Source organism: Myotis brandtii, unplaced genomic scaffold (genome assembly GCF_000412655.1).
Source record: "Myotis brandtii unplaced genomic scaffold, ASM41265v1 scaffold441, whole genome shotgun sequence".
NCBI classification, from domain to species: Eukaryota; Metazoa; Chordata; class Mammalia; order Chiroptera; family Vespertilionidae; genus Myotis; species Myotis brandtii.
The window spans coordinates 225159-251180 of NW_005366873.1; the positions used below are offsets into that span (position 1 = coordinate 225159).

Sequence of the window (26022 nt, forward strand, 5' to 3'; positions counted from 1 at the left end):
CCGCCGGCCGCGCAGCAGCCCTTCCTGTCCTCAGCCTGCACCTCTCAGCCCCGGCTTTTAGTTTGTTTGTTTGTTCTGTATTTTAAAGTTTTTATTGATTCCAGAGAGGAAGGGAGAAGGAGAGAGAGAGAGAAACATCAATGATGAGAGAGAACCATGGATCGGCTGCCTCCCGCAGGCCCCACACTGGGGATCGAGCCCGCAACCTGGGCATGGGCCCCAACCGGGAATCCAACCGTGACCTCCTGGTTCATAGGTCGATGCTCACTCACTGAGCCGCGCCGCTGGGTCAGCCCCGCTCTTTGGAGAGAAAAGGTCCTCCAAGTGCTTAGTTTCTCAGCGGATGTGGACTGGCTCAGGATCTCGCAGCTGGAGAAGTTGAAGGTCGCGACCCCACGCGGGACGGAAACTACGGCGGCTCCTCGGGGCCAATCCGCATTCGGTTATTTTGCGGCGGCCACGTGGCCCCTGAGTCTTGGGCCTGATTGGAACCCGGGTGATCGGTCTCCAACGCACAAACGCCAGGTGTCCTGTAAAGTGCAAAGTGCCCGCGGTACTAAATATAAGCGTTTGCAAAGCCCTGTCCTTTATGGCAGAGACTGCTGTACACGAGCGAGGTCTGACATTCCGCCCTAATCATCCCCCGGTAATCAGGGCATGTCTCTGTGGCCTGCTTTGAAATTAATCATTGCCTTTTGTAATCAAGTCGCGGTGATATGAACACAGAAATATCTGTGCCGTCTGTGTCGGGGACCAAAGCGGTTGCTAATCAAAGCTTAAACGTGAAAGGCACCTTTGGGACGTCTGCATGGGATTTTTGTTTAATTAAAAAAAATAAAATAATTTTCATTTTAGTGGGTCGAAATATTACGATGACAAGAGACATTTGACTTTATTCCTGGTGGCTAAACTTGAAAAAGTAATTTCTAGTTAGGATGTATTTAGAATTAAGTAAGGGAAGGTAAATGTAATTTCTGGCACATCATCTGTATAATAGACTTACTATTTCATTAATGCTGTAGTCTAAGCCGTTATAAATTTTAACCCTGTTCCAAATTTCCACCTTAATTTCCATCAAGCCATGTGTGCAAAAAAACTTAATTTTAAACTTTGATATGAAAGAATACATACTGCAAAGTGTAATAAAGTAGAAAAGAATTGCCCACCAAAATCATTCAGAAGGAAATATTGATAACATTTTGGTTGTTACCTTCTAGGTAATCTTCCTCGCCTTGCATTTTTCCTTTACAAACTTGAAAAAAAATTGTGAATAAGTAATAATAATTATTTTTTATTGAGTAAATTTGCCAGGCATTATTCTGGACATTCTCTATGCTTGGTGATGACTTTTACTATTACCTTCCAGGTATAGTTTAGGAAGCAGGCACAGCACAAAGTATCTTGCCTAATTTGCATATCTAGTACACTAGAGGCCTGGTGCACGAAATTCGTGCAGTGGGGGAGGGCTCCCTCAGCCAGGCATGCACCTTCTTCAATCAGGGACTCCTCGGGGGATGTCCGACTGCTGGTTTAGGCCCCATCCCGCTGCAGGGATAGGGCCTAAACCAGCAGTCGGACATCCCTCTCGAAATCCAGGACCACTGGCTCCTAACTGCTTGCCTGCCTGCTGGCTTGATCGCCACCTAACTGCTCCCCTACTGGCCTTATGGCCCCCAACTGCCCTCCCCTGCCAGCCTCATGGCCCCCAACTGCCTCTGCCTCGGCCCCCACCACTGTGGCATTGTCTGGAAGGAAGTCAGACGGTTGGAAGATGTCCGGTCCCCCGGTCCAATTAGCATATTACCCTTTTATTAGTATAGATGGCAGAGCGATCTCTGAACCCAAGAAATCTGAGATCAGAGGCCATGGATTTAATTTGGATTCTGCTCTTTTTCCCTCTTATTACAAGCATTTTAACATTTCATTGAAAACTCTTCATAAATACATTTTTACAACTTCCAAATCCTCCATCACATAGATGACCCTGTAAAATTAAGATATACTAAAGTAAATTTGACTCTGATCTGTTCCAGGATGGAAAACAAAGCTGAAATTGTAGTTTGAACCATTTTCTTTGAGCACTCACTTAGAGGCTTATGAACTATGCCATGGCGGCCATCAAAGGATAGGACTTCCGGAAGACAAATTATATTACTAATTAATGTCACTCCTTTCAGAATTATTTCCCGTGGACTTACACAGGGAGCGTCCTCAGAAGGGGGCTGGTTTTCAAAAGCATGCTGCTCTTTAACATTCTAATTTTATTAGTTACACTCAAACTCACATTTATTATTTAGCATGCTCTTTCTGTACTGAAACTTGGCAGAGTGAAATTTGGGCAGCCGTTAGGGAGCCCAGTTGCCTCACTCACCAGCAGTACAGAACAGAGAGCTGCTGGAAATTCTTCGAAGGGAGCAGGAGAGAAATGGCTTCTTTATCTTCTGCAGTCTTCTTCCAATTCCAGAATATTTTGGTGCTTTTAAATCCCAAGTTTGAGTCTTTTTAGAGAAACCCCAACTTTAGACATTAGCAGGGTGCTTTATTTTATTTCTTAAAGCAAACATAATTATGCCAGCCCACCATTCAAATTTTAAAAATGTGTCATAATAATGAGTAAAAGTAAAATATTAAGATATTAAGATATTTTTCCTTATAGATATACATTGAAGCAAGAGTAGCAATACTCTAACGACATGGTAAAACTAGGGCATACTATTTTCTGAAATGTATAGTATGCGTCTAAAAAAAAAAGGAAATGATTCATTCAACCACTGTTTAATGAGTCTCTGCTATTTATTCAACATTTATTCAACAAATATTATTGAGCATCTCCTATGTGCCATATTAGAGAAACAACAACAGGATTTAATAAAAACAGAAGTACATAAAAAGTATTTTTCTTCCCCCGGATATTTCTAACCTCATTGGAGAATTATTATATTTTTCAGCATTTTGGCAGCAATATAAACAACTGCTTTCAGATGTTTCAACAGATGTTCTTTAGAAAGAAAGCCAATTATTTGCATTATGATACCCACACATGATTCTCAGATCTAAACTCTCCATCTGTACATGTTTCATTAAATTTCATACCTATGGAGTGTAACAGTTAAGATCACTCATTGTCTCTCACCCTGAGACTTTTGTTCAGAATAACACTAGCACCTGGGTTATTGAGCCATCGATAATTGCTTTGCTAGAAGGCCTTATATAAAGCTATATTGCTCTTGCGGTTTAGAATGCATTGCCTCTCCTTTCTTAGATTGATGACTTCCCTAAATTCTAAACCAGGCTTGCAAATACCCACTAGCCCAGGGCACATATATTGCAATGAAAAGAAGAAAAGTAATTCATTTGTCTTGTGTTTTTCTTACGGCATCTGCCAAAGAGAAGAAAACACGTGGGTTCAACCAAGTTTAGCAACCATTTGTTGAGCAGCTACTAAGTGTAAAATCTTTGTTAGGTACTGTGAGGGGATACAACATTGAAAGGTACAGGCCCCGCCCTTTTGGAGGTCATAACCTATCAAGAGGGACGGAACATACACAAATAACTCCAGGCAGGATGTGCGTAAGAGTCTCACAGGGCTGGTTCTTCCGGGGCTTCTGAGGGAGGATATGCCTCTTGCCTCTTCTAGCTCTGGTCATTGCTGGTATCTTCCGTGTTGTTTGGCCTGTAGATGCATCGACTCCAATCTCTGCCTCCCTTGTCCCTTGGAGTTCTCCCTGTGTGACTGCCTCTTTGTCTCTTTTCCTCTTCTTATAAGGACACCCATTATATTGGACAAAGGGCCCAGCCTACTCCAGTATGAATTTAACTAACTACGTCTGTAACTAACTACGTCTGTTTCAAATCAGGCCTCATTCTGAGATCCTGGAGATTAGGACTTCTACATATCTTGTTGGGGACACCATTCAATCCATATAAGAGATCTTAAAAGTTAATTTGTGAGAAATAGTTATGATTTTTTAAAAAAAATTAATGACTGATTTGTTTCTATTATAATCTACATTTTTAGTCATTTAATGGACCTCAGAAAATATCTTGACAATGTTTTTATTTTACAGATGTTAACACTGAGGCGGTGGAGGTTGATAGATTTCCCCAATATTGCACAGGCCATTAAAGCCAGAGCTAGTCTAGAAACACCCTCCTAATTCCTTCTGCTCCGATGAAAGATCTTGTGTGTTTACCAGTGGCTTTCGACGACTTCAGTTAAAACAACTCCTCTTCCATCTCTTTGCTATACTGAAGTCTCTAGTAAGATTTTGAAGAAAGGGGCAATTCAGCTACCACTGCAGCCTTCTTCCCCATTAAGGAGATTAGATAGATGATGGGCAGGTGGGTAGGTAGATAAATAGATACAGTTAGGGAGAGAGACCAAGAGATGCGTAGATACAGAGAAAGCACACAAGCATGCATATATATATATATATGTATATATATATATATAAAATTTGATACCTATAGGTATTTTTCATTACATAAATGTGTTTTCTGATTATCTACTATTTGCAACACATTCAGATAGAAATTATAGGAGGATAAAAAGATGTGTAAGATGGGCCATATACATAAGAAGCTTATACAGTGGAAAGTGAGACATGGACAAACGTAATTTAAAATTTTTTTTTTGACTTTTTAATTATAGTTGACATACAATATTATTTTAGTTTCAGGTGTACAACATAACAAATATATATGATAAAGTCATATATATGTATAAATGCTTAAGGCGTTCATTTTATTTTCAGTCTACACTTCTGCAATAGAAATTTAAGGAAACTGTCAATTCTTAATTACTAATTAAGAAAACCCACCTTTTTCTGGTTGTGAGATATATTGTGTAAGGAAATTTCATGAACACATTAGAAGTCATTAAATATCAAAATCTTTGGAAGTTGAAAAAATGTAGCGTAGCTGGTGAAGTTGGATTTTCACATTGTCAGAGCCCAGAGCCAGCATGAGGTCCAGGAAGGCCGCCCAGGTGCCCCGCCTAAGAGATTAGCCTGCGGGCCCCAGAAGACAGAAGTTGGAAACCACTGTTCTCCACCTTGTATTATTCATTCCTTTATTGAGTAACCATTTATTGGGTATGCACTATATGTATGGCAATAAAGAATCTGAGATTACAAAGGTGAGGAAAATAAGGGGTTTCAAATCTGGTTGTACCAAGTTATAGTTTCCATGACAATAAATTTAAACAGTTTAGGATTGCATAGAAAGAATTAAAGAGAAATTTAAGGCTGTTGTTGTTTTTTTCTTACCAGTTACTTGGTTTAGTCATTAATGTATTCTTTGCCTACCTAATAAGTTACTTAGTAAATAATCGACTCTTCAGTTATTGAATAAGTTCAAACTTAAACCAACCATAACATATTCTACTCTGAATTTCTGTGAAGATTTCTATTACTCTTTGTGAATTAGACAGAGTGACTATTTGGAAATCTGGGATGAATTTTAATATTCTATTACAATCTATGAGACGGTCATGGTGACTCTGGAAAGTTTGAAAAAAAATTAATGTGCACACATACATATATGTGTACAGGTAGAGTGAATCATAAATCCTGTTTATTCTTAAAACAATGTAGAAAATTGCTCATTTGTCAAGATAGAACTACTTTATGCTCCCAATGTTTAAAGTGACTTTAGTGGCCTTAGTGCAATGGCATTACATTATACAAGTCAGACACTGCCATTATTTTCCCTTCACAACGCCGTAGACAATTCAAAATGTTTTATCACAGTTTACATGGCTCATAAACTTTATCTTTTATTTGACATTGCAGGTGTGTTGATAATAGAATATGGAAAATCTGTAAGACGGTTAAGGAAAGCAATTAGCATTTCTATAAAAGAGCTCTCTAAGAAACATCTCAAACAGAGAACAAGCTGATTATTCCATAGGTAATCCTAAACAGTTTTGGAATTTAAGGCAATAAATAGAGTGAAAGGAATTTAAATATCTGAACACAAAGAAGGAAATATTGCAAAATATTAGAATTATTAAAGTTGGGTATATATCCTCATTTGGAATTTGGAAGTCTTGTAATTCTATGCCTGTTATATCTCATTAGTCTACTTATAAAATGTGTACATGCAGGCTTTCCTGAACCATTTGATAATCTAGCTTTACCACTTCCTTTTCCAAGGTGCTAACACGGAGAAAAGCAGGCCCAGCTGAGATTCTGCATTTTATTGTGTCTTAGCCTCCAGGGAATAAATGCAAGGATTGTGCGCATGGGATCCAAACACTCGTAAAAAAGATTCATGGTGATATTCTTAGAAGAAATTAATAAAACCTAAGAGAACTTGTCAGAAGAATGTCCTAACGATGATTTTATTTCGGTAATTGTTGTACTTTAAATGCTTTCATTTTCTTTTGTGATGTCTTTTATCTTACTTACAGATGCTATTGTTCATAAAATATGATATTTCAGTCCAGAAAGCTGTCGCTGTAAATGAGACATAATACCCTCATCCAGAAGTAGATAGAGGGATTCAAATCTCCTGCTTCACAGTGTAAGCAGATTACCACAGAGGTTTGAGAGCTAGTTCCCACTGCCTTTAAGCTCCTGCTCTGCTGTTTTACATAACTGACCAGACACCTTGTCTTTCCTTTGTTCAGTCCCAGCATCTGAATGGCTGCCTGTCTTGGTGGCTTACAAGATGGACTGGGAATTCTGTGCCTTGAGGATGGTGGAATGACGTTAGGATGAGGCGCCGAGGAATGACCACGAACATCATTCACTAGCGTGCATTGAAGCACTACAGTGTACCAGGTTCTGCCACAACAATGAACAAGATGAATGAGCTCTCTGTCCTCACGGAGCCTACGGGGGAGCAAGAAGCAAACACATTCATTAATTCAATAGGCATGGAGTACGTGCCGGTGTAAAATCTAACAGCGCGGGGCAGAGACCTGCCATAGACAGTGTGGACGACACATTTATGCCCCCACAGAGTTCCTCAGGCTGGACAGAACTGGCATCCGTAGGACAAAGAGGGAGCCAGTGGGATCGGTGCACAGATGGGGTTGGTGAAATGGTCAGGGCCCAATCACACAGGGCCTTGAAGGCAATGGAAGGAGGTCAGATTTTATTCAAAATGCAGAGGAAGACTGTACAGGGGCTCTATAGGGGAACGATTGCATTTAAAGAATAAGAAGATGACCACCACGCACTGTTCCCTTGGTGGAGAAGTGAAAAAAGGGAAAATGAATGTGTGGGATGGTTTGATGGAAACAACCGTTTTTGGTGTAAATAACAAACATTTAAATGTTCTCTTTAAAAAGAGAGAACTCATGGACAAGGACAACAGTGTAGGCATGGTGCGGGGGGCGGGGGGAGGGGGGAAGGAGGTGGAGGTGAAGAGGACATAGAAGGGATAAATGGTGATGGAAAAAATTAAGTTAAAAATAAAGAAATAAATGAATAATAAATATTCTTTTTAATAACCATAAAATGCTGGAAACTCAATTCAAAGTACTGACCTTTTGATGTATCGTATCAAAGTCCCAGTGACCAGCTGAATTGAAAAGGCCTATATTTCTGTCTAGAAATAAGGTTGCCAGGTTTAGCAAGGAAAAATACAGGATGCCCAGTGAAATTTGGGATGTCAGGTAAACAATGAATAATTGTTTAGTATGAGTGTGTCCCAGATATTGCGTGACAACCCAGCTATAAAGCCGCACGGCACCGTATTGTGGATGAATCGTACCTTTATAAAGATGTCATATTCTTAACGTTGGTGTCATCAAGGATGAAAAAGCAAGTGCTATCACTCAATTGTGTTCAAAACGGGGGTTGGGGAAGGTGAAAGCCGACGGTGTCGGATTGTGCTGTTTGAAAAGCCTGCTTTTCTGTGGGCAAGTGCCCATGGAGGAGGGCTGAAACTCAGCTTGTCCTAAACTCTGCAGAGCTCCCAGTGATCAGCAAGGATACAATCTGAAGGGAAGGTCAGGTAAGAGCGGCTGCATCCATATTACCTAAAGCACACACAGCTCCACGAAGCAGGACCGGAAGGAGGGCAGTGAAGAAGGAGAGAATCACCCCAGGGGAGCCTCGTTAGATTGCCCTTAGGAGGAAGTCCCCCATCAGCCCCAACAGCTCCTCCTATTTTATGTGCATGTTGTGCTGGGTTAGTCCATACAATAGAGTTGAGCATGTTCTATGCACTATGTGGTCTGTCTTCATAACACCCGGTTGCTGGGGAAGTCATTCACGGATTTTCTTAGAAAGGGCAAGGGGTTGCTGTGCTCATTTGTGCCTGATCAGAAGCAGCTCCTCCGATGCCTTTTTTCCCACTAGGCGTTTAGATGCTACCTGGCTGTTAGGCCTGAAAATACCAGATGGAGCCTGGGAGCAGAGCAGACACTGTTGTCATAGAAACAAGATGCTATCCCAGCTCTATGCAGCTGCCATCTTATTTTCTCTTTCACTGTCAGGAGTTCTGATAGGAACAAGTCCTGATAAACTACAGAGATCCTTCCTCCCCCTCCGCCTCCCCGCACAATCATCCACCTTGGAAAATACTTCCCAAATACTGCACAGGTAATTCATGAATAGGTCCCTCCGCTTATGGGGAGCCTAGAACTATGGAAATGACTTGATTTCCAGGTCTTCTCATCAGAGTAGAGCTGGGAAGCCCATGCTTTGGCATCCTCCCCTTTCCTCTAAACGGCGATGATGTATTTGTCCTATCCCCAAATGAGACAATATCCTTTGTAGCCAGGGGAGTCTCAGCGTTGACAGTCCTGGAAAATGCAGCCTAAGTGTTTGTAATCACTGCAGTTTCTGTTCTCGGCAGGAGAATGGGGAGGGACCTCTCCTGATTCCCTGAATTCCCCGCAGAGGCGAGCAGAATGCTGAGCGCACAGGCAGGGCCTGATGAATCCTCGTGGCTTGATGTCCAAGCTTGAGGGATGCAGTTATCGGCCACGTTCCCCACTGCTGTCTTTTCTGTTTGGGGCATCAGTGACATCAGCAAGGGCGAGTGACTGTGAGGACGGTGCTCAGCAAAGATGGGAAGCGGGGTGGGCAACCGTATTTTCTAGAGGGAAGGCTGCTGTTGTGTCCCCCCATCGTTGGGGAATGGATTACATTCTAGGACCTTGGAGCTCTGGCTTGAGGACTTGTGTTTCACGACAAAGGACTATTAAGATTGAGATGACCGAGAGCAACGGTTTGTGCATTTATTTCCCATTGTCACAGTAATACACGGCCACAAACAGCAGCTGATAGAACAACACAAAATCATTCTCTTGCAGTTCTAGAGGAGAGAAGTCCCAAATCTGTCTCACTGGGCTAAAGCCAAGATGTCAGCAGGGCTGGTTCCTTGCTTTTTCCCATTTCTAGTGCCTTCCCCACATGCATTGACTCTCGGCCCTTTCCTCCACCTTCAAAGTCAGAAGCCTAGCATCTTGCTTCTATCATCATGTTGCCCTCTTCTTCTCTAATCAAGTGCCCCACCATCTCCCGCTTAGAAGGACTCTGGTGATTACATTCTCAAAGGGGCCTTGAGGACCAAACTCTGAACTTGAGACAACACCTTTGCGTGAAAGGAGAACATTGGAAGCTATACCCAAACCATCCAGGCTAATTTCCCCATCTCAAGACTTTTAATTTAATTGCATCTGTAACCTTCCTTTTGCCAGAACATTCACAGATTCCACGGATTAGGACCTGGGGTCCATTATTTCATCTACCACAGTTCCCAAACCCAGATGATGATCACAAATACCTGGGAAGCTTTTCAAAAGTAAAGATTCCCAGAGCAATCCCGTTAGAATTTCTTCGGGTGGGCAGGGGCCTGAAAATCTCTTTGTGAGACCTTCTCAGGTGATTCCCTTGAGCACGTCTGTTAAGAGCTTCTGCAGGCTCTTCCCCAAACACATGCCCGTGAGGTTTTAGTGACACTGTGATTGAGTTCTTCAGGGTCAATGAGCATGTGGGAGAGGTTTGAAAAATGTCTTTGTTAGGAAGCTTGGAAAGTCATACCATCCCCTGAGGCTCACAACACTCCCACAGAATAGCTTCAGCAAATGATTGTGTCATGTGACCGGGGCCTAGCAAGTCTTCAATTTTTATTTTTATTATCTAAACTAATTTTATTTTTTTAATTTTTTTGTTTGTTTTTTTTAAAAATCTTTATTGTTAAAAGTATTACATATGCCTACTTTTGCCCCCCATTGATCTTCTCCAGCCTGCCCCCACCCCCACCCCAGGCCTTCACCACCCTATTGTCTGGGTTCATGAATTATGCATATATGCATACAAGGTCTTTGGTTGATTACCTCCCACCCACCTCTTCAATTTAATGGTGAAAATGCCAAAATTGTTAGCTAATGCCTCCCTAGCCCTTTAGCCATAGCAAATATGTATCTTGCTATCTGGGATCAGCTATTGTTCCTTTTCCTTGTGGGGACTGACTGCCTCAGACCATCTCTTCCCTCCTAGATGCCTCCATGTTCTCAGAGCTCTTGGAGTTGCCTATTTTGCCTGCTTCCAGAAAAAAAGAAATAGCTTTGGTAGAGGAAAAACCCCATACAGTATCTTTAGAAAAACTGTAAATATTTCATCGTTTCTTACTAAACATACATTATTTACTCTGGAATGTAAATATTTTATGACCTGCAACTGGCAATTTTGGGATATATTGGTATGTTTGGAGAATTGCAGCTCAGTTAGAAACCCTCCACTGCACACCCAGCTCATCTTTAGCTTACACAACCCCTCACAAAGCATTTAACTCTCCGGATTAAGGGAGCAGTAGCATCTCTTTTTCAAAGGGGCCTTGAGGACCAAACTCTGAACCCGAGACAACACAGTTGCGTGAAGGGAGGAAGTTGGCAGCTGTGACAGCCCGGGACTTCCGGGTGCTGCAGGAAGACGATGCAATATCGTTACCAGGGTCTGATTTCACCCGGAGGGGAGAAGGGCCCTGTGCCCAGGACCAGCTCACTACAATGTTTACAATCTGGTTGGGAGTGGAATCGGAGCAGGAGCATTTTACCGCACACACATTTTCCCAGCTTTAGAGTAAGTGTTTGGAGCTGTGCAGGGGACAAGAAAGTTCTTTCGTTCAATAAAATGGCTATCTGTCAGAACACTTAAGCCAGATTTTCAATAGAAACCGAAACTGTTTGGAGAATTTTGTTTTAATTCCAGTGACTCTCCCATATAGAGGTCATAGGATCTGCCATCATTCTAAATTACAGCCCATTTCAGAGGTTGGCTGAGATCCAGGAGGTTGCATTATTTTAAATTGCCTGTCAAAAACCGTCAAAACACTGCCATTATCAAAAAGTAGTCCTTTTAAATAAATTTCTCACTCTTTTCCCTGAAATTTTACTGGCATTGAGCCTTAATATCATAGCTTATAGGCCTAGTGAGTGAAAGCCTTTCACATAAGAAGAGGAGTTCAACGACATACAAAATCCCCGGCAGAAAATTGAGTCAGGTCTGCAAATGCTACCTCCCCCCTCCCCCCCAAGCAATAGCTATTGTTAAACTACATGTTAAATAGTAAGAATACAGAATTATAAGTCCTAATAGCATGACTTTCCCCCACATTTAATGTGTGGAAGGAATTCTATCGTTAGTGGCTAGGCCCCATCTTTCCCGTTTTTCCTCTCCTTCCATGCCAACTATTTAATGAAAAATGTTGTACCTTATAGATTATAAATATGGAAATTGACACAGATAGCTGCTTTATACATCCAAGACTTCATGAAGATCTAGACCTGAATCCTGTACTCTTTTTAATATACCTCCCAGCTCTCATTTTAACTTAGAAATCCATCTCCTTTAGCTTCTTTTCTTTTTTTTTTTAATATATTTTTATTGATTTCAGAGAGGAAGGAAGAGGAAGAGAGAGATAGAAACATCCATGATGAGAGAGAATTATTGATCAGCTGCCTCCTGCAAGTCCCCCACTGGGGATCGAGCCCACAACCCGGGCATATGCCCTTGACCAGAATCGAACCTGGGACCTTTCAGTTCGCAGGCTGACGCTCTATCCACTGAGCCAAACCGGCTAGGGCTAGCTTCTTTTCTTTACTTTAAACTTGATCATATAGAATTCCCCTGTTTTGATTAGAAAAATTTACAAAAACAAAAAGCAATCCCTGCCACCCACATTATAAAAACCTTCAATTCTAGCGAAGAATGTTAAAACGTCAATTCTAGGAACGAATTTCAACAATTCTATTTAAGACCATTTATCTCTCAAACAGTCAAAGATGACAAAATATTTCAGAGAGGCTGCTCTTATTTTGAGTCATTACAATTCAGGCAACGAATTAGGAAATCAACAGGGTAATTCAGTCCTACAATCATTGTGACAGTTGTATTTGTCAACAACTAGTTTTCAGAAGAAATGGAACTCAAAGAAAATACTTAGCTTCCAAATTCAGACAAAGAGATACACAGAAATATTTCTTTAAACTATCTGTAGTATATTCTAGAGAAGATTTAATGTACAGGTGGATTATTTTAACAGGAAGACAATTCTTTGAACAAATGTAGCATAAAGATATTTCAAAATAGACCTGCAGCTACTGAAGATGGCAGAAATACATGTAATGATGCTTGATCTCATTAATAAGCAGCTCAAACTCTTCAGCTACCATAAAATACAGATCACCAGCCACTCATTCTCTGGAGCAGTGTATCTGTCTGACCCAACTTCTGCTCTACGGTGAACAATTTTGTTTTAATCCATAAAAAAAATTTTTCATCATCTCTAAATTGTGCAAATGGGTTCCCAGAAGATCACACTTAAGTCCAGTTTTCAGGGTGAACCCTGCTCTATGTTCCACAGCAATCTCTAGGGTTTGAGGTTCTTCTCTTTAAAATCACTGACAAGCCATAATTAAGTCATTATCAACAAAGACAACCCAAGATCTTCCAGTGGAGGATTCCATGAGACCTCTGTCTCCCCAAAGAGCATTTTGTTGAGTACTTTCAGTTCTTTACCATCCTGTTATTAAAAATATACTGGCCTAAAATAGCTAAACTTGAGAAAAATGATATAGGCAAGTATTTGTAAGCCGTGGTTTAAGGAACCCCTAATATGCCTCAAGATTTTCATAGGCTTTCTTTAAAAAATAAAAACAATGATTCTATATGAAGATGATTTGGGAAACTGCATTCTACAGTTTTCCTAGAGACTCCCAATGCTCATTCCTTGATTAAAGATTCTGAGACATCCTGCAATAAAAAAATCCTGACTTATATAGTTTAACAAAATGTTTCCAAATGGATTTGGTCATGACCCTTCCTCATAGGGAGTACTTAACCGTGTTAGGGTCAATGATGTTCTGCAATATACAATGTATGGTTCCAAGTCTGTATGGATTTCTGTTACAGCTTCCCTCTGGCCAGGAGTTCTAAAAGTTGTTATCCTGGTCTAGGCTAGCATTCTTGTAAAGCATTGTTCACCAGGGGAAAGGACATGAGTATGTTTTGAACAGAGTAAATCACCTCTGATTATTTTGCTACTAAACTATAGGTCCTCTTGATTTTATATGTATACTGGAGGCCTGGTGCACGAAATTTGTGCACTTGGGGGCCCACAACCCGGCATATGCCCTTGACCAGAATCGAACCTGGGACCTTTCAGTTCGCAGGCTGACGCTCTATCCACTGAGCCAAACCGGCTAGGGCTAGCTTCTTTTCTTTACTTTAAACTTGATCATATAGAATTCCCCTGTTTTGATTAGAAAAATTTACAAAAACAAAAAGCAATCCCTGCCACCCACATTATAAAAACCTTCAATTCTAGCGAAGAATGTTAAAACGTCAATTCTAGGAACGAATTTCAACAATTCTATTTAAGACCATTTATCTCTCAAACAGTCAAAGATGACAAAATATTTCAGAGAGGCTGCTCTTATTTTGAGTCATTACAATTCAGGCAACGAATTAGGAAATCAACAGGGTAATTCAGTCCTACAATCATTGTGACAGTTGTATTTGTCAACAACTAGTTTTCAGAAGAAATGGAACTCAAAGAAAATACTTAGCTTCCAAATTCAGACAAAGAGATACACAGAAATATTTCTTTAAACTATCTGTAGTATATTCTAGAGAAGATTTAATGTACAGGTGGATTATTTTAACAGGAAGACAATTCTTTGAACAAATGTAGCATAAAGATATTTCAAAATAGACCTGCAGCTACTGAAGATGGCAGAAATACATGTAATGATGCTTGATCTCATTAATAAGCAGCTCAAACTCTTCAGCTACCATAAAATACAGATCACCAGCCACTCATTCTCTGGAGCAGTGTATCTGTCTGACCCAACTTCTGCTCTACGGTGAACAATTTTGTTTTAATCCATAAAAAAAATTTTTCATCATCTCTAAATTGTGCAAATGGGTTCCCAGAAGATCACACTTAAGTCCAGTTTTCAGGGTGAACCCTGCTCTATGTTCCACAGCAATCTCTAGGGTTTGAGGTTCTTCTCTTTAAAATCACTGACAAGCCATAATTAAGTCATTATCAACAAAGACAACCCAAGATCTTCCAGTGGAGGATTCCATGAGACCTCTGTCTCCCCAAAGAGCATTTTGTTGAGTACTTTCAGTTCTTTACCATCCTGTTATTAAAAATATACTGGCCTAAAATAGCTAAACTTGAGAAAAATGATATAGGCAAGTATTTGTAAGCCGTGGTTTAAGGAACCCCTAATATGCCTCAAGATTTTCATAGGCTTTCTTTAAAAAATAAAAACAATGATTCTATATGAAGATGATTTGGGAAACTGCATTCTACAGTTTTCCTAGAGACTCCCAATGCTCATTCCTTGATTAAAGATTCTGAGACATCCTGCAATAAAAAAATCCTGACTTATATAGTTTAACAAAATGTTTCCAAATGGATTTGGTCATGACCCTTCCTCATAGGGAGTACTTAACCGTGTTAGGGTCAATGATGTTCTGCAATATACAATGTATGGTTCCAAGTCTGTATGGATTTCTGTTACAGCTTCCCTCTGGCCAGGAGTTCTAAAAGTTGTTATCCTGGTCTAGGCTAGCATTCTTGTAAAGCATTGTTCACCAGGGGAAAGGACATGAGTATGTTTTGAACAGAGTAAATCACCTCTGATTATTTTGCTACTAAACTATAGGTCCTCTTGATTTTATATGTATACTGGAGGCCTGGTGCACGAAATTTGTGCACTTGGGGGGGGTGCCCTCAGCCCAGCTTGTGCCCTCTCGCAGTCCGGGAGCCCTCGGGGGATGTCCGACTGATGGCTTAGGCCTGCTTGGCCTAAGCCGTCAGTCGGATATCCTTAGTGTTGCTGTGGAGGCGGGAGAGGCTCCAGCCACCTCTGCTGTGCTCACCAGCCATGAGCCCGGCTTCTGGCTGAGCAGTGCTTCCCCTGTGGGAGCGCACTGACCACCAGGGGGCAGCTCCTGCATTGAGTGTCTGCCCCCTGGTGGTCAGTGTGATGATGGGTCCTTCTACCGTTCAATTGATTTGCATATTAGCCTTTTATTATATAGGATATATTTCAGATAAGGAAACTGAGACATAGCAAGACTGAGATTAAGTTACTTGTGAGACTACAAGCAAGTAAGTAGGATTCAAATTTAAGCCATCTGGTTCAAGAATCCCTGCTCTTAAAATAGGGATTAATATTGGTTTTTACAAATGCATAGTTTGGCCTATCTATGCACATTAATTGTCATAGATACCTAAGTATGACCAATATTTCCATGTGTTCCCTCAGCCTGGGAATAAAAATAAGATTATGAAACAAATAGCATAATGATACCTCAGTTTCTAGGCAATAGCTACCTTTGGAAATAATGTATTATGTCACTGTGCTTCCACACAAGACTATGTCTAAGCTGTTTAAGAAAAAGCAGTAATTCTCTTTAAATCAATTGATTTTCTGATACTATTGACGGCAGCTTACATCTGTTATCTCATTTGATCCTCATGACAATTCTGTGGGGAAGCAGCACAGTTATTAGCACTGTCTTTGATTGACAGATCAAGAAACTGAGTTCTGATTGGCTCAAATGTGCAAGTGACAGGTTCTAGCTCAAAAGCTCCCACTTTTGGTTGACTATTTCTGAACATAGCCAATTTCTTTTGTTAATTTTTTTTCTTGAACTTCATTGTGAATACAAACCATGGTGTGGCCCACTCCTGTTATCCCAACTTCATATTACTCTTTTTCTAAATTGTGGCTCCATTTTGTTCTTAATTATCGTTCAGAATGATAGATGACCACAAGGAGCCATATCCTGCTATTTCAATAAATCACAAACAGCCGACACATCCCCTTGGTACACATCCAGCTAAAAGTGAATTTGAATAGCAGGTATGTGAATAAAGTCATTAAAAAAAAATCTGCCCACAAAGTGTATAGCTCTGAGCATTCCCTCTCATGTGTTTATTTTCAATCTGGTATCTGCAATCAGTCATACTTTCTTCCTTGTATATTAAATGAGATGGATTACACTGCTTCAAAGCAGTTAATTATAAAAGTAAGATACAAAAAGGTCTATTTAAATATGTACAGTCTACTGAAAATTTTGCCATGACTTCTGTTTCCACACATATTCATATTTTAGCTCCTCTGTAAGAAATGAAATTCCAGGTGGAGACTCCAATTGGCAAATATAAAGACATGTAGCCCTGAATTATGTACCTACTTCTTATATGTAATAAAGGAAATATTCATACTAATTTTTGTCTTCTTTTCTTTTTAAATTTATTAGGGTGACATTGGTTAATAAAATTACACAGGTTTCAGATACACAATTCTACAATATGTTATCTGTATATTTACAGATACGCCCCCTTATCACCATTTATCCCCCCTTAACCTTCTTCTACCTCCCCCACACCCCTCATTCCCTCTGGGAATTACCATACTGTTTTTTGTGTCCATGAGTCATATTTTTTTTTCTGTGCCTAATCCCTTCACCCTTCCTCCTATAATCACCATACTGTTAACAGTCTCTATGGGTTGTTATTTTTTTTACTTACTCCCTTTTTCAATGAGCCCCCAACCCCCCTCTCCCTTCTGACAGCTGTCAGTCTGTTCTCTGTTTCCGAGTCTGTCTCATTTTGAACCCTAGACAATTCCACTGTTACCCACACTGGGCTTCAGTTAGAAGACCATGCTTCCTTCTGTCTTTTTATAAAGAGAATATGCAGCTCAAACCAAAGGTTACACATTAGCGAATTCTAAGACTTAATGCCCAGGAAGTGACATGTTGTTTTGGAGGTGTATGCTCAGATAAGAAGAGGATGTGTGGGAGGGGAAAGGCTCTGTATCACGGCCTTTTGGGCCCAGGGATAACATTTCATTCAGACCTCCTCCTTCTCTCCTCACAAACAAATTCATGTGGTGCCAAATGGCCAAAGATTTCAACAAAGGGCGTCCCATGCCCTTCTCTTTCCTCTTTGCAAATTACAGGGGGGTAAAAAGCACTGCAGGTCATCCCTTGGTCCTCTGGTAATATCAACAGGGGTCAATGTCATAATGACAGTTCCCAGATCTTGTTCATGTAGCACCTTGATGAAGAGACAAACCAATGACATTGATGGCACCAGATGAGAATCTTGATGTAATGTTTGCTTCTGTGATTACTACTACCTCTGGAGCGATTTTTGGTAATTCCATCGCTCTGTTGATTTCGAGATAATAACGTGTGCCATGTACTATGTAAAACATTGTTTTTGCATGGGTTGTCCCTTTTAATGCTCAAAATATCTCTACAATGTAGATATTGCCATAATTCCAATTTTAAAACCAAGGCCTAGAGGGGTTTAGGAACTTGTCTAGTTAAGAAATCATGGTGCTGGCCTGGCCGGCGTGGCTCAGTGGTTGAGCGTTAACCTATGAACCAGGAGGTCATGGTTCGATTCCCAGTCAGGGCACATGCACAGGTTGTGTGCTCAGTCCCCAGTATGGGGTGTGCAGGAGGCAGCCAATCAATGATTCTCAAACATCATTGATGTTTCTATATCTCTCTCTCCCTCTCCCTTCCTCTCTGAAATCAATTTTTAAAAAAAAAAAAAAAAGAAGAAGAAGAAAAGAAATCATGATGCTGAAACTCAAACTGAGGCCCACTCAGTTTCTGTTCATTTGTGGTGCATGCTGTGGGCCCTGTGCTGGAATTTCTCCCCTCTTCAGACTTCTGCAAACATTTCTACCAAAGACTTGTTTACACATAAATTTGTATCTCGTTTCTTTCGAGGCAAACATTTAACGCTATTTAATCTTCAAAGATGTGTTGAATGCTAATAAGCTACCTAGGCATTTGGGGAGACGGGATAACGGAGGAGAGGGCATGGGAATCAGTTCCTGGATTGCACTTTATTTTGATGTTAGTAAGTTTTTGAAAAACCACTTGAATAATTACCATCATTCTACTACCACTACTTACGACGTTTTCACCGAGCATCAATTGCATATAGGCCCATGGTTTTTGCTCAGTGGATTTGCTCTTTCAAGTGAACTGCCCCCTGTTCTCCTCGTCCCCTTCCCCCAAAAAAGGAAGAGGGAAGAGTGGAGAGGGAGAAAAAAAGGCTTTCTTTTCCTTTCTTATAAAACCGAATTTTCCCCAGTTGAATTCAGGTGCTCTGCTTTTTCTCTATTCTGTCTAAAAAATAATTTTGCCATCACTTAACATTGTGTGGTCTCTGGAATCAAGACTCTTTTTCTCACAAGAGAGCTGCAATGGCCAAATTTCCCCAGCTAGGAGAACAGGAAAGATTGAGACAGTTTTCTCAATAATTGCTTCAATCTTCCCCCTTGTGGGAGCCGTGGAGACTTGGCCAGCGACCATTAAAGAGATGTCGGATTGATTTCGCCCTCCCTGTTGCTGTTTCCTCTGCCCAAAAGGCTGTTTTCCTCCCTCAAAGTTGTCATACTCCCCCTCATTCCTCAGGTCAGATGTCACCTCCCCTGGGAGACCTCTCCTGACATCCCTCTCTCCCCACTTCCCTGATTACTGCTCACTCCCTCCATCCCCAGCAAAATTAATCAGCTCTTCCTCTTTGCTCTTGTAACACTTAGTTATTCCATTCCCATAACATTAATCATGTCGGGTTAGTAGCTATTTGCTTTTCTTTTCCCCTAAAACCTGTGAATTTTCTGAAGTTAGGGAATGTCTGTTCGTGTCTCTTTAATGCCTGGTATAGAAGAAGTTTGCAGTACATCTTTATTTGACCAGGTTTGCCCCAGAAATGAATATTCACCCCCTTCCCAGACTCCGAGGGCAGAGACTTTTTTTCCCAAGTCAGTGCCTCCCCTCACTTCCTGCAGTACACACCAGTTTCCCTCCTCCATGGCCTGGCCCCGGGGCCATGTTTGGAAGCCTGGGCACATGGGTAGAAGTTTTGAGCAACACATTGTTAATGAGGATAGGTCCAATGCCAAAGTATCAGGTGGACACAAGCCTTCCTTTCCTCATTCAGTACCAGTAACAGATCCCCATATTGGTATTATGTCAACTGGCTTTATGGGTCTCTACTGAACCAGAAAACTGAGATGAAGGAAAAATCACATACAACAAGTGCTGATTCTTCGCAGTGATTTCAGTCGTTGAGGTGGAGTCTGCTTCTTACTTGCGTGTGGTAGAACACTGCCTTTGGAGGACTGCTGCCTTCATGCCGATTGCACATGTACTTGATGGAACTGTCCATCCAGATGTGTTCCAGTTCCCATGGGATCGGCCTGCCCTAGCTTCATCAGGATGCCCCTCCCACTGGGCACAGAGATTGGCCAGGGTCTAGGGGTAGGGGGAGAAGAAAGAGAGCATGAGAAACAAAGATAGATAGAGACTCTTGCCTTGTGAAATCATCATGGAGGCCCATGAGCTGGACCAATGAGAGGGGATGGAGTTGGGAGTGAGTGTGTGGAGGGGGGATGATAGTACAGGTTACAAGGTAAGAGATCCAGAGCATGCTCTGGGCCTCAGTGTGCTGATCTATAAAAAAAAAACACAGTGTGGCCCTAGGCAGTTTGGCTCAGTGGAGAGAGCATCAGCCTGTGAACTGAAGGGTCCTGGGTTCAATTCCTGTCAACAACATATGCCCAAGTTGCGGGCTCAATCCCAGTGTGGGGTGTGCAGGAGGTAGCCGATCAATGATTCTGTCTCATTATTGATGTTTCTCTCTCCCTCTCCCTCTCCCTTACTCTCTGAAATCAATAAAAATATATTCGAAAAACAAACAACAACAAAATCAGTGGAGCCCTGACCAGTTTGGCTCAGTGGATAGAGTGTCGGCCTGTGAACTGAAGGGTCCCAGGTTCGATTCCGGTCAAGGACATGTACCTTGGTTGCGGGCACATCCCCAGTGGGGGGTGCAGGAGGCAGCTGATCGATGTTTCTTTCTCATTGATGTTTCTAACTCTCTATCCCTCTCCCTTCCTCTCTGTAAAAAAATCAATAAAATATTCAAAATCAGTGTAAAGATTTTTAACCACTTTACCCTTGCTGGAGCATCTGAAAAAAGTCCTTCAGGCTGATCCAGCTCTCAGCAACCTTGACTGTCCACCCTTCACATGGTTACAGCCAGCTGGGAATGAATCCATTATGGAGCAAGCAGGGCTGAGAGATGGAGAGAAACAGACATCCTCCTGATGACATCATCTGAACCCCTGGACCCAGCCTTATGTAAGCTGTCTAATAACAGGGGACAATAAATTATCTTTTTGGCCTAAGCCAGCTGGAGTTTGGTTTTTGTCCCTTGCAACTGAAAGAGTTCTGACCAATTGACTCTTCCAATTCGCAAATCTGCTTCCCATTTCCAGGTCATGGAAAGAACACTTCAAGTGCAATGATGTGGGACCACTGACTCGATTTCTTAGCCACTTTTGGGAAGATGTTGCCTAACAATGACCTTACAGAAGTGAGCAGGTTGAGTGAGTTCCTGTTCAGGCTCTCTGAGAGGCATCTCACTTACACATCAGAAGTGAGTTCCTGATAAAATTTCTCGCTACACGAATACATGCTGGGTCCTTCAAGAGTGATTGCTTTGGTCTGTTAGGGTTTCCATTAAGGGCTGTCACTGCCTATGGATTCTGCCCAAATGGGCACTTCTTCTAACACAGAGAGAGTCTATATTCTAACTGGCCATCTCCGTACTTTTCAAACTATAATAAAGGTGCCTGGTATAAAAGGTTTGACGTTAATGAGATTCCTCTTAGTTTGCATTTTTTTTTCTGTAACGTAAAAACCAAACAAAACCCCAAGCCTTAATAATTTAAAATGACCATTGACCAGTCCTACCAGTATAGCCCTCACATTTTCAATTTTCCTGTAATAGATCATGTCTCCATTGAAGTGGACTATTATAGCTGCCTGAAAAAGTATTGTTTGATGTCTGTAAGCACAGTCAGCAATCAATAATTTGAAATTTGTACCATTTGTACCTTTGAATCCTGGCACATCATTTTTTATTTCATTCAATCTGCTTACGGTTGAAGAAAAGGGATTTTGAACCACTGCCACAGAGCACATTTATGTGTGAAACGGGGTTCATTTACATGGGGGGAAGTATATCATTTTGACGTTTATTTGCAATATTAATTGTATCTATTGATTCCAGTTTTTCAGAAATTCTAAGTTTATTATAAATACCGCCTGCCACTGATGACCTTATTTTGGTGAGAATATTCTTCTGAAGAAGTTGAGAACATTTAGGAGTCAAGTCATGGAGTTTTAAATTCAGAAAGACATCATATGCTGTAATATTAAATTAAAATTCTATAATCAGATGTTAGCTCAAGAACAAACTTGAGCAGGAAATGCATATTTTAAACAAATGTTGTCTCTTAGCTGTTAGAGTAAGAATGAATGACCTTTGGTGATGAGCTTTTCTTGACTCATCATTGTAACTCATTGCTTGGGCTTGATCTTCACCCAAATATAAATGCAGTGTGGAAAGTTATCTTTAGCCATTCCCAAGTGTCATCAGTGTTGTCAGTTAGGAATTTTAAGAGCAGCCTGTCTCAAAGCCATTCTCTGCCCTCCCTGAAGAGACCACCCCACATACATCACACGGGGATAGGCACGGGGTTTGAAAGAGCTGAGGAAGGACCCTTACAAGGAGCACCAGAGTTCAGCACGGCTGGGAGGAAGTCAAAGGGCTGCCGCCCAGGGATGAGATGCTCTCAAGCTGTTGAAAGGGATTCAGAGTTTAGGTTGGGCAGGCAGGCTTGTCCCTGAGGGGTTGTTGCCAGAAAGAGAGGATAATTATCTCCTGGGAGAGACAGGGAGACTGGGCTCTGTCCGTTCACTCGGTCAAAATTTAGGTCAGTTACTGAATCTTGCAGACATGATAATTTAAAAAATTCCATCGAGCGGTTTAGCTTGCATTTTGATCAAGCACTTTTGGTGGGATGATGGGGTGATAGGCACTGTGGAGGGGGTGGGGGTGGGGGAGCTGAAAGACATGACCCTTGCAGCTAAGAGGCCTCTAGTTTGGTGGAATGAAAAAGTAAATATATGGACCCATAAGACAATGTCGGGGGAGATAAGTGCTGGCAGAGATGTATAGATAAAGTGCTATAAATATTTACAAGAGGGAAAGACTATCTCTGCCCGGGGAATTTGAGAAGACTTTATAAAGGAGGGGGCATCTTAGTTGAATCTTGAAAGATGGGTAGAGAGGGGTGGAGAGAAGAACATAAAGCAAAGGGAATCACACACACAAAAGGCAGGAAAATACATCACGTCGTCAGGAAACATTGTCCAGTATAGATTGCATATCAGATACATAGAGCAGAGAAGTGGAAGAGAAGACTGGAAAAGCAGATTGGAGACCAGCTCTGGCAGGGCAGGTCTTAGATGACAAAAAACTGAATATGGATTTTCCTCTCCAGGCACCAGGAGGCCACGAAATGCTCGGGGAAGGAGAGCCAGGCTCCTGGTTAGAGTCTAGGAAGTCATCCCAGCACCATTCCTCTTGCACATGAGGGTCGTGCAGACTGGGGGTAGCCGTCCGGGAGGAAGGCGGTGAGGGGCTCGCTGGGGTGAGGGCAGTTGGAATGGAAAGAAGAGGAGGAAGAAAGGAGTGATGGCAGAGACTAGACTGTCAGGTCTCAGCAACTGGCTGAGTCAGGGTGCAAGAGCAGGGGAGGGGTTGAGCCTGGGGAAGGGGAGGATGGTGGGAGGTGCTGACGTCCATTCGGGACACACTGACTTCCAGTTTCCGGTGAGACTTAGAAGAGCCCAGTAGACAGCTGCAAATGTGGCGGGAGAGAGGCTAGATAAAGATTTGGGAGTCAGCCACAGAGAGGTGAGAGTGGAAGCCCACGGATGAGATCACCCAGGGAAAACCATATGGAGGGAGGGTCGGATGAGCACAGAGTGAACAGTGGAAGACTGGTGAGAGCCAGAGAAATGCTCTGTGGTGAGGAGGATCCATAGACTTGGAGGCTATTATTTGGAACTGAAAGACCTTGGAGATCAGTCGGTCTCATCTTTTCACTGAACAGGAAGCAGAGGCTCAAGAAGGTTAAACTACAGCCGACTAACAGCTGTGGTCTGGGGTGCACTGAGTCCACACTAAGAAGCAGGTAAAGCTTGATTCCCTCTCCTCCCGCCTCCCTCTCCCAGATGGTCCCCTTTTTTATTGTTTACTAGAGGCCCAGTGCACAAATTCATGCACAGGTGATCCTCCCACCTCCCTCTCCCAGATGGTCCCCTTTTTCTTTATTGTTTACTAGAGGCCCAGTGCACAAATTCGTGCACAGGTGGGGTCCCTTGGCCTGGCTGGCGATCGAGGCCTATGTCGGAGGTGTGGGGGGAGAGGGGACCGGCCGGGGGTCAGGGGCCGCGGGAGGTTGGCTGTGGGAGTGCACTGACCACCAGGGGGCAGCTCCTGTGTTGAGTGTCTGCCCCCTGGTGGTCAGTGCACCTCATAGCGACTGGTGAACTGGTCATTCTGGTTGTTGGGTCCTAATGGTCGCTTAGGCTTTTATATATAAATAACAACATGATAGTAGCGATGTTTGTCTTGGAGATGTGGGACCTATGGTGTCATGGTTAGGGACTTTGCAGCCAGACTGTCTAGAAGTCAAGCTTGGCCTCTCCACCTCCTAGTTGTGTGACTTTAAACCAACGACTACAGCTTTCCAAGCCTCAGTGTCCTCAGTGTTAAATGGGGTGATAACAATATTTATTTCATAGTTAATGTATGTAGAACACTTACGATAGGACTTGGCATCCAGGAATCGCTAACTAAGCATGAGCCATCATTTTATGGAGAACTCTGAATTAGGGCCACCAGATAATTTATTGTTCAAACTGAGACGCACTAGAATCATGCCACACACTGCCTGAGGCAAAATGAAAAATTGCTAATACTGATGCATCTTTTATTTAAAATGTGGGCATTTCTGTATTAATTTAGATTTTTTAAAATATTGCCCTGAAATATGATTTATCTCAGTTATTGAGTTTTTCAGTGCCCTTTCAATTTTGCACTCGGCTATTGAGGGTGATATGGAGGACTTTTAATATTTATGCTGGGACAGCAGGCATCAGTCAGTACTGTCCTGGGCCCAGTGGGATATATGGTCCGCCTCTCAGTGCCCCATCTGTAGAGCCACTGTGTATTTGTAAGTGTGTATGTGTGTGTGTATTGTCTCCCACCAAATTACACACTACCTTTCCCGTAGTTTGTGACCTCAGGACCAATTGGAAACGACGTAGGAAATTCAGGTGTATTCCACAAAAGGTCACCTGGAATGGGCTCCTTGAAGTTGTTGCTCTGTAAGGTTGTGGCCTCAACCTTAATCCTTTCGTCTCAGAAAACATGCCTCTAGGCCCAATGATTAAACTGATCCCATGAGGCAAAAGTGACTAACAGCTTCACGACTTAGTATTTCCTGGAGTATTTGCACAATTTGAGGGATAATGTTAGATCATCTCTACCTCATAAGATTAAATGAGCCCTAACTGGTTTGGCTCAATGGATAGAGCATAAATAAAATAATGTATATAAGCTACTTAGCAGTGTGTGGACACGGTAGATATTCAGCTACCACTAGTAGCTGTTACTGCTATTTAATGACAAATCTATATATATAAAAGCCCAGCAACCGAAAGGTGGAACAACCAGAACATCCGGTTGACCAGTCGCTATGATGCGCACTGACCACCAGGAGACAGATGATCACTACAGGAGCTGCTCCCTGGTGGTCAGTGTGCTCCCACAGTGGGAGCACCACTTGGCTGACCAGGATGAGCAGTGCTCCCACAGCGGGAGCAGCCACTCAGAGGGCAGGTCCACAGCCACTCAGCTGACTGGGATGAGCGGCACTCCCACAGCCGGCTGATGCCCGCAGGCCACGCCCCCCACCAGTGCACAAATCCATGTACCGGGCCTCTAGCAATTACATAATACCTATTATTACCATGGTTACACTATGAAATTGTTGGTAGTCCACAGGGTTGGACCTACAAAAAGAGTACTCTCATAGGGATCAACCTACTACTACTATTATGATGATGATTAGAATATCAGATTGAACCACATTAATCAACCACTCCAGAGATCAACAATGGTCTAGTATTTACAACTCCATATGATTCAAACTCAGAAAAGCAGTAGATGGTTGGTAACACTGACTTCATCCAAAGGGCTGGGTAACGAACAATGGTTATATCGGGTGAGTGCTTCACTGGACAACTGCTTGCTTTCTGAGTGAGAACGCTCTTCCAAATTACATGCTTCACAAGTGTCTGGCCAGCATCACTGCAATCATTCCACGGCGCTCCGCAAACATGCCCGGCCCTTCGCCAGCACGCCAGGTATTGAGAGACGACTAAAAGGACCAGATGTCTGCCAGGCTGTAGGTTTCCTCCAGATTGTGTCCTTTTAGAAGCTAGAAATTACTGTAATTGTTGCACATGGTCATTTTTCCATGCTGTTAATTAAAAAAAAAAAACCACATTATTTTTTTTCTTAGAGCCATAAGATACAGCCCAGAACAAGCTGGGAGGAGGCTTGCACACTTGATTTTGACTTGCT

General features: G+C 42.1%; 1 protein-coding gene across 1 annotated transcript in view; it reads right to left on the reverse strand.

The window, feature by feature from the left end:
• Positions 1-1238, reverse strand: part of CCDC172 (coiled-coil domain containing 172) — a 30028-nt gene extending 28790 nt beyond the window's left edge. Inside the window, exon 1 of the mRNA XM_005874556.1 lies at positions 1211-1238. Within this exon, the coding sequence (XP_005874618.1) occupies positions 1211-1238 (28 nt within the window). The remainder of the gene's footprint in view (positions 1-1210) is intronic.
• Positions 1239-26022: the final 24784 nt, after the last annotated feature.